The 9,418-nt window shown below is 44.3% G+C and overlaps 1 protein-coding gene across 1 annotated transcript; it reads right to left on the bottom strand.

The window, feature by feature from the left end:
* Positions 1 to 685: 685 nt before the first annotated feature.
* LOC134524505 (protein Wnt-9b-like) lies at positions 686 to 9,039 on the bottom strand. Its single transcript, XM_063354603.1, has 3 exons — positions 8,790 to 9,039; positions 2,417 to 2,682; positions 686 to 1,162 (listed from the first exon to the last, which is right to left on the bottom strand). The coding sequence occupies exons 1-3, from the start codon at positions 8,863 to 8,865 to the stop codon at positions 686 to 688; spliced, it is 819 nt and encodes a 272-aa protein (XP_063210673.1). The 5' UTR covers positions 8,866 to 9,039.
* Positions 9,040 to 9,418: the final 379 nt, after the last annotated feature.

The following is a 9,418-nucleotide window of genomic DNA, read 5'->3' as shown; positions in this document are numbered from 1 at the left end:
ACTTGGAGTCTAACGTCCAAACCATAGACATGGGAGATGATGGACATGAGGTCCATTTGTTTGTAAACTGGTATTTCTGAGGCACAATTCTTACATCAAGATGAGACTACTCAACAGTGTGTCTTTGAGTTCAAAGCAGGAAGGATTTAACCAGCTCCCAGAGAACAGCAGTGAAAATCCCCTGCTGCCAAAGTCATTTTGCCTGGGTGCAGGAACTCGGCTGTCCCTGCTACTTCAGGATCCAGTCTCCAGTGAGTTGCCTCCCCGGTCCCTTCTCTTGTCTCCAGGAACCAGGGCGAAAGCCCTCAGTATTTCAATGTCATCACCCCAACGCGTTTACATAAGTGCAAGTGAGGGATGGAGGAAGGGGATATTCCTGCAGACGTGAGTACAAGTTTTAGCTCGAGAGAGATATTTTTGACTGCTCCAGTGTTTCGGCTGTCCCCACATTCCCCCCACTCTCTCTCCCTCCCTCCTGATCTGATACCTGACAAAACCTCTGGTTTTCACCCCTCAAACAGGGGCTCTCCCCAGATCAGAGGATCTCAACAATGAGATAATAGGAGCACCGGACATCTTTGGTTCTTGCCTTTGCCCTCACCCCACAGAGAGAGAGTCTCTCTCTCTCTCTCTCCCTACTGCTTTCTCGTACTCTAGGACTTGCCTTGACCCTCTAGGACCTACTTTACTGCTTGCAGCTGTAGACCACCTCTTCCTGCATGCACTGCTGGCACTCAACATAGCAACACCACTGCACCTGGCAGTGGCAAGAGAAGGTAACCAGCCGGCTCTGGGTGTTATAGCCTCGTCCGCAGCACATGCTGTCACAGTTGCCTTCCCGAGAGCAGGTCCTCCCAGCAGTTCCCAGGGAGTATTTGCTGGGACGACAAAAGCTGGGGGAGTCTTCCACATACACCAGGTCGGTAGAGCGGGGCGAAGCGGGGTGCTTGGAGGAATGGCTGTGTCTCTGTGGGCCAGCCAGCTCTGAGTGTCCCACTGCGTCATTGGTGGTGCTGAAGACCTTGACGGCATCATCGTAGCGCAGCTTCAGCAGTCGTCCAATCTCGTGGAAAGGTGAAAGCTGCTTCCAGCATGTCCGGACAGCACATGAGCCGGAGACACCATGGCACTTGCATGTCGTTTTGAGACCATTTTTCACAGCCTGATAAGGAAGAGAAGTGGTAGTCATTATCTGCCAGGACCATGAGCCTAGTTCTGGGTATAGGTAACACCTCAGATGATTGCAGACAGCCTGGAAGTACTTAGAATCATAGAATCTTTTAAGTTGGAAAAGACCTTTACGATCATTGAGTCCAACCATCAACCCAACACTGCCAAGTCCACCACTAACCCATGTCCCTCAGCACCACGTCTGCCCGGCTTTTAAATCCCTCCAGGGATGGTGATTGCATCACTTCCCTGGGCAGCCTCTTCCAATGCTTGATAACCCCTTCAGTGAAGAATTTTTTCCTAATATCCATCCTAAACCTCCCCTGGTGCAACTTGAGGCCATTTCCTCTTGTCCCATCGCCTGTTCCTTGGGAGAAGAGACTGACCCCCCCTGGCTACCGCCTCCTTTCAGGGAGCTGTAGAGAGTGAGCTGTAGAGTCACCCCTGAGCATCCTTTTCTCCAGGCTGAACAACCCCAGTTCCCTACTTCAGTTTTATTGGTATTATTCCTATTTTATGGAGGAGAAACTAAAAAAAACCAAACAAACAAAACAGAGGAATGGCTACAGAGTTGACTGGTGAGACAGAGAGCAGCAAGCCTGAACGAGGACATATGGCCGAATGCTGAGTACTGAATAAATTTTTACTAAGTCTATTTGGAATAGCAGGAATAGTCAACCATGAAACTGAGTATCTCCAGCATAGTGGATTCCCTTTGGTAGATTCAAATCAAGAGAGTGATATGTCAGTAGCCTGTAACATGCAGGTCAAAATGCTTGATCTAATGGTCTCCCTGACCCAAACTTGTGACATGACTAGGTCCATAGCAAATTGCCAGCAGACTCATAATGATCTCAGGAGTGTCAACTCTTAATCTACTTCACATGTCACACAACCTCTGAAGATCTCACTGTTCTCAAAACTCCCTGTGTCCACGGCGCAACCCATGGAGTAATTCAGCCAGGGAGTTTTACAGCTGTTACTGTGCTGCCTATTACTGTCACTCCACCTCTGATACCACCAGAGGATACAGGATGCTACTCTGACACTCCAAACATGCAGCTCCTCACACCAGAGTTCAGGAGTCTTTCCAGGGAGCGCTCAGTACCATAAGGTCCACAACACACAGGTAAACAGGTCTGGTTTGTGAGTAGGGGCAGTGAACACCCCTTTCACAAACAGCCTTGGTTAGAAGACTTGCATTGAGTCCTAACTTCTTTCTGGGCCTGCTGATGCAGCTCCTCACCTTGATGCCAACGTTGGTGTTATGGATGTCAACCTTGGCCCGCAGGTCTTTTCCAATCCTCTTCTGACCCAAGAATTTTTTCAGGAACTTGGTGCTGTATTTGAGGTTGTCTCCACAAACACCCCATTGCCAGGCCTTGCGGTTCTCCAGGTCTGGGGAGTCATCGCAGGTGCAGCGCTCCATGCGCCCAGCACTACACGCTCTGGCCAAGGAGTGGGTGAGAGCTGCAGAAGACACTGCATAGAGGAAGGCAGTTTCCTTAAAACCTGCACAGGAGAAGGATTAGGAGAGGGTAGGAGCAGGAAAGGCAAAATAAGGTGTTCATCCACCTCACTGGCTCTCCTGGCTGTCCGTGAACTAAACCCAAGTCAAAAACTTGGAAATACAAAGAGACGAAACTCTTCCATTACCTGCACACTGTTCCTAGCAGACAATCTCAATATCAGGTTTGAGGTGGAGTAACACCCCCGGCTCACCTGGTGGCTATGACCAATTCAATATGGAGACAGGAGACCACTCATGAATCAAGGGATGGGTGGCAACAGCCAAACAGCCCTGGGAAAATATTCAACTGCAAAAAGCGACAATCATGAAACTCCATTTGTCCTCATCCTCACCACAGAGCTGATAGGTGTGAATAGAAGCCGTCAACCAAAATCATGCTGTGGCTTGAAATCAGGAAATATTTAGTAGAGACTGAAAAAATATTTTAAAAATCTGACCTGTTGTTTAAAAATGTGTTTAAGTGGGACTGCGTTGTCACAGTAGTAGTATTTCAAATGGAAGGATCATATGTAGTTTGAATGGGAAATGCTCCCTGCTGAAGAACATCATGTCTTCAATGTGAAGATGTGGGATCAGAGAGGAATGGGTATGTTGATATGGCTGATTCACATCACACAACTGATTCACACAACACTGACTGATTCACACAACTGATTCACACAACACATCAACACTGATTCACACAAATCTGACCGAAATCCCAAAATATTTTGTTTTGATTACTTTCCTCCTCTCCTGTTTAATCCAGGTGAAAATCTTAATATTTCCTCCAGAGTTTATTTGCAGAAAACAAAACTATTAATGGGAAATTGTTTAACAAGTCCACAATTTAGGAAGTAGGGCAAGGAAGAGAAAGACAGACAACTGATCAGGAACTCAGAGTGCAGGAATGGGTAAGATTGGCCAAAATAGAAAAATTGCTGTTTATAATAAATAGAGCACTTGTACAATGCATGGAAGGAAACACAATGAAGCAAACAAATATTCCACATTCGAAAATTCAAAATTTCCTTCCATATCAGAAGGAAAAAGTTTGTTCCCCCCAAAAATGGAAGACAGAGAGAACCACAGAGACCTGATCTAGTCTTGCAGTTAGCCCTGCTCTGAGCAGAGGTTGGAAGGGAGCTCTAGAATTAACCCAGTCCAACCTCAAATCTTTCCATCATTCTGTTCCCTCAAAGAATTTCTATCCAGCTGTAATAATAGATCAGACCATTGACTGCCGAGATCTGGGTGAGGTCACCATAAATCTGACCAGAGAACAGGAAAAAGAGTCCTTCTGATAGAAGAGGGATATCAGAGAGAAGAATGAAAAATTGACTAATCATCAAGATAATGGAGATGCTGCATTAGCAAATGGAAGGCAGACATCATAAGAGTTCATTGGAATTACAGAATTTTAGAGGAAAGATCTAGCATCAGTATGGATGTGGATGAAAGACTCAAGAAAATGAGGAGGAAGTCAAGGAGATTGATCAACAAACTGCTTCCTACCTCGCTGTTTTAGTTGCTGTATCACTGGGACAAGTAACTTGCAACTAAACTCTCTTGTTGATGATGCTCTATAAAATCTCTCAGGCCACTGGAAGAATAATGAAAAAATGTCACCAAATCTGTCAAAAGCTTTGGAAAAGCTGACATGCGACGTAGTCAAGACAGATTACAGATAGCAACATGTGACTCACACATTTTCACCCAGTGGCTAACCCAAAAGAAGGGGCAAAGAGAGGGTAAGATATGTTTGATATTCTAAATCTGAAAAATAATTCCAGTAGCTTTCTCCAAATGCTTGCAAGATTCCCAATATCCTATCTGGCATACTGATACCAGAAGAGAGGAGAACATTTTCAAAACACTTTCCCATACCATATAAAGCTAGCAGTACCAGTCAGCTCCACATACCCTGCTAAATCTGACTTTGTGGAATACCACACTGCTTCTGCTATTTCTGACCAGTGATGGTTTGGTTTCTTCTGTGGCACTCCACGTAAGTGCTGGCCAGATTTCAACCCACTTGAAATCAGAGACCATTGCTTGTGGTCAGGCCACTGCAGACAGCAGTAACTGAAGATAACGAGCATACTTTCAAATCGTCTCCTTCTTCTCCCCCCTCCCACCTCCTTTTATGGCAAAGGTCCAGTGTCACCAGGCTCCCAAATGCTTGTTTGAAAAGTCTAAGATGATTCCTTCTACTTTGTCATAAGACACTGACCACCATCCGTTTAATTGTTTAATTCACAAATCAAGGAGTAAAGGAAAAGCTGAATGGTCCTTAAGCCCTTGTAGAATAACAACCAGCAATAGAGCAGCTGTTGAAGCTGGATTTTCAGTGGGACATAGCACAAATGAGCAGCAATCAGCTCCAACAAGCATGATTTGAGAAGATCTAAATACAGATTTCTCCACGTGTCCTGGTTATCCATCCTCCTGCTATGTCAATGGAGCTCTTGTGACAAGAGCCAGTGGGGCCTGAGCAGATGCCCAGGCTCTCAGGGTCTGGTTTAGGCATGAGCCACTCTCTTGACCCCATTGACTGTGTTGCAAGTGACTAAATGAAATCTTAAACACTTGGTGCGAGGGGGAACATCTAAATGCACATGTCTTTGCTGGGCAGTAGTCAGTTTGGTGCAAATACCCATCACAGAGTTGAATTTCAAGATGTTGAAGCAAGCCAGCTTCCCCTCGTAGGTCCTTATCATAGAATCACAGAATTGTCAGGGTTGGAAGGGACCTCAAAGATCACCTAGTCCCAACCCCCCTGCCCTGGGCAGGGACACCTCCCACCAGACCAGGTTTCTCAGAGCCCCATCCAGCCTGGCCTTGAACCCCTCCAGGGATGGGGCAGCCACAGCTGCTCTGGGCAACCTGGGCCAGGGGCTCACCACCCTCATGGTGAAGAACTTCTTCCTAACGTCCAGTCTGAATCGACCCATCTCTAGTTTTAATCCATTCCCTCTAGTCCTACCATTACCCGACATCCTAAAAAGTCCCTCCCCAGCTTTCTTGTAGGCCCCCTTAAGATACTGGTATGCCACTATAAGGTCTCCTCGGAACCTTCTTTTCTCCAGACTGAACAACCCCAACGTGCATCCTTGCACTTGTCCAAGTCCTCCCCTGAGCTCTCTGGAATTATTTCTTAGCTCAGCAGCCTATAAATACAGAAAAACGTTTGCTGCAACGGCAAGACACTGTTCTGTGGTGTGGTGTGTTCTAGACCACAAGGAAATCTATAATAGGAGGAATTTAGCCATGTGGTGATTCTGCCAAAGGAAAGATGCTCAAAGTCAAAGATTTTTCAACGCTACAATAAAGATACTGGGAGCATTTCAGAGCAAGCGGAAGAGACATCTCTGTGGGGAAAAAACCCAAACAAACAAAACCAAACAAACAAGCAAACAAAAAAGAGCAGACCAGAAAGATACAGCATTGTACAAAGATTTAGGATGGAAAGATGTCTCAAGGTCTTTTGTACGACCTCCTGCTCACAGCAGGGCTAGCTCCAACGCAAGATAAAGTTGCTCAGGGTTTGTCCAACTGTATTTTTAAAATCTCCGGTTTGGAAATTCTACATCTCTGAGCCACTGCTCCTGTGCTGCACCATTCCTAGATTCCTCATGACATCAATGAAACCACTGCTTGAAGGTCAAAGAATCTGACCAACATGGAATGGATTGATGGAGGGGAGGATTCTAGAGTGCTCCTTTCTCAAGAAGGATTTTTCTGAGTGTCTGGATCTGAGCTGTCTTTGCTATAGGTATTTATTTTCCCTAAATCACCACATTGTTTGAGTTGAACTACTGCGTACCTCACCTCCAGCGCAATTGGCTGTCTCTATGGCACACCTTGGAAACCGAAAGATCACCATGGCTTTACAAACCTTTTATAAAGACAACAACTGTCGCTGTGCAACAAGGTGGCTTGAAATGTCTGTCCAGGATACTTTTCAATCTACCCCTTTTCATGGATTTTTCTTCAAGAAGTGGAGAAGGAATGCAGAAGGATTTTGCATGGATCAGTGCAGAGTAACAGCCACCATAAGTGACTGCAATAGTCATAGAAGGATTGTAGGTTACGCAGAAGGAGTTTCCCAGTTGTATCCAGAGGAGTGTCAACGCAAAACAACAAATGGTGCAGACTGCGAAAATAAACCTGGCATTCCAAAAACCAGAAAGCCCTTGGCATTTTTGTTTTGTTTTTTTTTACTTACTAAAACTATGCAAATACAAGAAAAAAGCTGGCGTGTGTCGAAGCAGGAACCGCATAGGTGATCCCGATCAGTCATAGCAGTTTTTCAGTTGTCACTGCAAATTAAGCGTGGCTTTTCACCTATTACAAAATTGAACGATCTCACTGGGACATAGTCTTTTTTCCCCTCTTGCACTCATAAGACCATTAAAGACTGATAAAAAGAGTGCATTTTTCTTTACATTTTCTCTAGGACTACGGCAATATAAAACTATTTAATCGTTTCTAAAACTCTTCATCACTACTTGGGTGAAAGGAGCATAGTCCTTTGTCTGACCAGCAATTTCCAAGGCAGCAACAAAACAGCAGTAGGAATATGTGAGAAACAGATCAAAAGTGGCAGCTGAAAATGTTTATGTTCTTTGTGAAAGAAACTAATCTATTTGCAAATAAAAGGAAAATGAGAACTACTCATTGCTTCCAGCCAACTGTCCTCTCATATAGGAGATGTATATAGCATACTTTTCTGTATTAAATCATCATTTGATCCTTAAGATTGTGTAATAAAAGTTTTCAAACACTTATCCTCATCTGCCAAAACAGGTTTTAAATTACAGGTGATATTTTATTTTGTCAGTCAGGAGTCCATGGAAATGTTGAGGCATGCCACCATGAGATAATTAAATGTTTTCCAGCTATTTGAAGATGAGGATTATTCAATTGTCATTTTCAAGTTCTTTGAGGTTGATGGAGGTACAGATGTCAGAAAGTCACTAAAAATGATCACAAACAGCTTCTTCCACAGTGTGCTAAAAAATGCACAATAGAGCCTTGCAATGAAGTAAATCTGATCTTGTATCTGCTGGGTTACTAAAATATTAACTTAATATTTACTTTAACACAATTTGATAATTTTTAATGGAAATGTTAGAAAGTTTCAATCCCATTTAAAAAAAAATTAACATTTTTATTTCATCAAAGTTAATATTGGCTTATTCAGCCCCCTTTTTTAAGACCTTAACTTACTAAACGTTATCAAAGGACTGAAATTCAGTAATACTGAAGACTGAAACTTAGTAGATGCTACTAAACATTATCAAAGGGCTGAAACTCGGTAACAGGCAGGTCAGGCATTGTTTGGATGAGGATAGGTTCAGCAGAGTGTATGAGCATGCTCTGGGAGCTTTTATTAAGACAGTTTCAGGGTCTATCTTTATTCTATTTTTCCCAAGCTCTTATAATGTAAAGGATTTATTATGCTCCCTCCTACCTCAAATACAGAACTTAGAGGACATTTTCTTCCTCTAAAGCTTTCTGTGAAGCAGAAGCCAGTGGCTCTTCTGCCCACTCTGTGTGAACTTCTGCAGAAATTCCGAATACACGTGAAAGAGTCTGAGGAGATATTTGTAAACATGCACTGAAATGACTTAAGGCTGATAAATAGCTTTTTCAAACAGTGTATTAGGATTAAATTCTGTATCTGAGAACAACAGATATTTACATACCAAAATATCAAAAGAGCTAAAAAGAGCATTTTCTTAATAAGTCCCTTGACATAAGGCACTAACCCTTTATTTTTCACAGCATCATTCTTGATTGACAGCCAAGGAAGATGGTCAGTCTAGGAAACTCTGGTCTCGGACAAAAATCCACAAGTCAAGGATGTGAACTTCCTTCTGCTTTTCAATTTGTGACAAACGGCGCATGAAAAATGAGGATAAGGCATATTTTGTGGCAAAAAAATTGCACAGGTCTCATTCCGAGGCAAAACGGATGATCTCTGCACTCCCTGGTCACTGCCCCACTTTGCTTAATTTGATATTTAATGATCAATTGAATTTAATAATCCGGGAGCTCGGCACTGAGCAAGATTTGGTACTGCAAACAAAAGACTACCTTGTACCTCGCTTCAGCAGGCTGGTCCGTCCTTCCAGGCTGCAGTTCCAGCGCTCGCTGCGAAACTGGTACTGGCACTCCATGATCCCAAGCCGGATGGCATCCCGCAAGGTCTCTGCCAAGCCAGGCTCCCTCCGGCAAAGCCTCTTCTGCTTGCGGGACAGCTTCAACAAGTCACACTGCTTCACGTGGACCTTCCCCTGGGCAGCGTTTGTGGAGGGTCCCAGGGATGGGAAGTGGGTCAGAGCTTCTTTCCCAGTCAAGCTGAAAGAAAGCGGAAAAAACAGTGAGTTATGGAAGATGGCTGAGGGAGCTAGGGTTGTTCAGCCTGGAGAAAAGGAGATTAAGGGGAGATCATCTCTTCTCGCTCTCTACAACTCCCTGAAAGGAGGGGATAGCCAGGGGGGTCGGTCTCTTTTCCCAAGGAACAAGTAAAAGAACAAGAGGAAACGGCCTCAAGTTGTGACAGGGAAGGTTTAGGATGGATATTAGGAAAAAATTCTTCACAGAAAGGGTTGTCAAGCATTGGAAGAGGCTGCCCAGGGCAGTAGTGGAGTCGCCATCCCTGGAGGTATCTAAAAGCCGGGCAGACGTGGTGCTGAGGGACATGGGTCAGCGGTGGAATTGTCAGTGTCA

The sequence above is a fragment of the Chroicocephalus ridibundus genome, chromosome 17, assembly GCF_963924245.1.
Source record: "Chroicocephalus ridibundus chromosome 17, bChrRid1.1, whole genome shotgun sequence".
NCBI classification, from domain to species: domain Eukaryota; kingdom Metazoa; phylum Chordata; class Aves; order Charadriiformes; family Laridae; genus Chroicocephalus; species Chroicocephalus ridibundus.
The sequence above is the reverse complement of the archived record's forward strand: the minus strand, read 5'-3'. Positions and strand labels throughout refer to the sequence as shown.

Bases quoted from the DNA above. Each gene is read 5' to 3' on its own strand.
- LOC134524505 (XM_063354603.1), bottom strand. From the start codon at position 8,865: ATGGAGTGCCAGTACCAGTTTCGCAGCGAGCGCTGGAACTGCAGCCTG. The intron at 2,683-8,789 runs GTACAAGGTAGT...TCTCCTGTGCAG, and splicing joins GACCAGCCTGCTGAAGCGAG to GTTTTAAGGAAACTGCCTTC. The intron at 1,163-2,416 runs GTGAGGAGCTGC...CTTCCTTATCAG, and splicing joins ACACCAACGTTGGCATCAAG to GCTGTGAAAAATGGTCTCAA.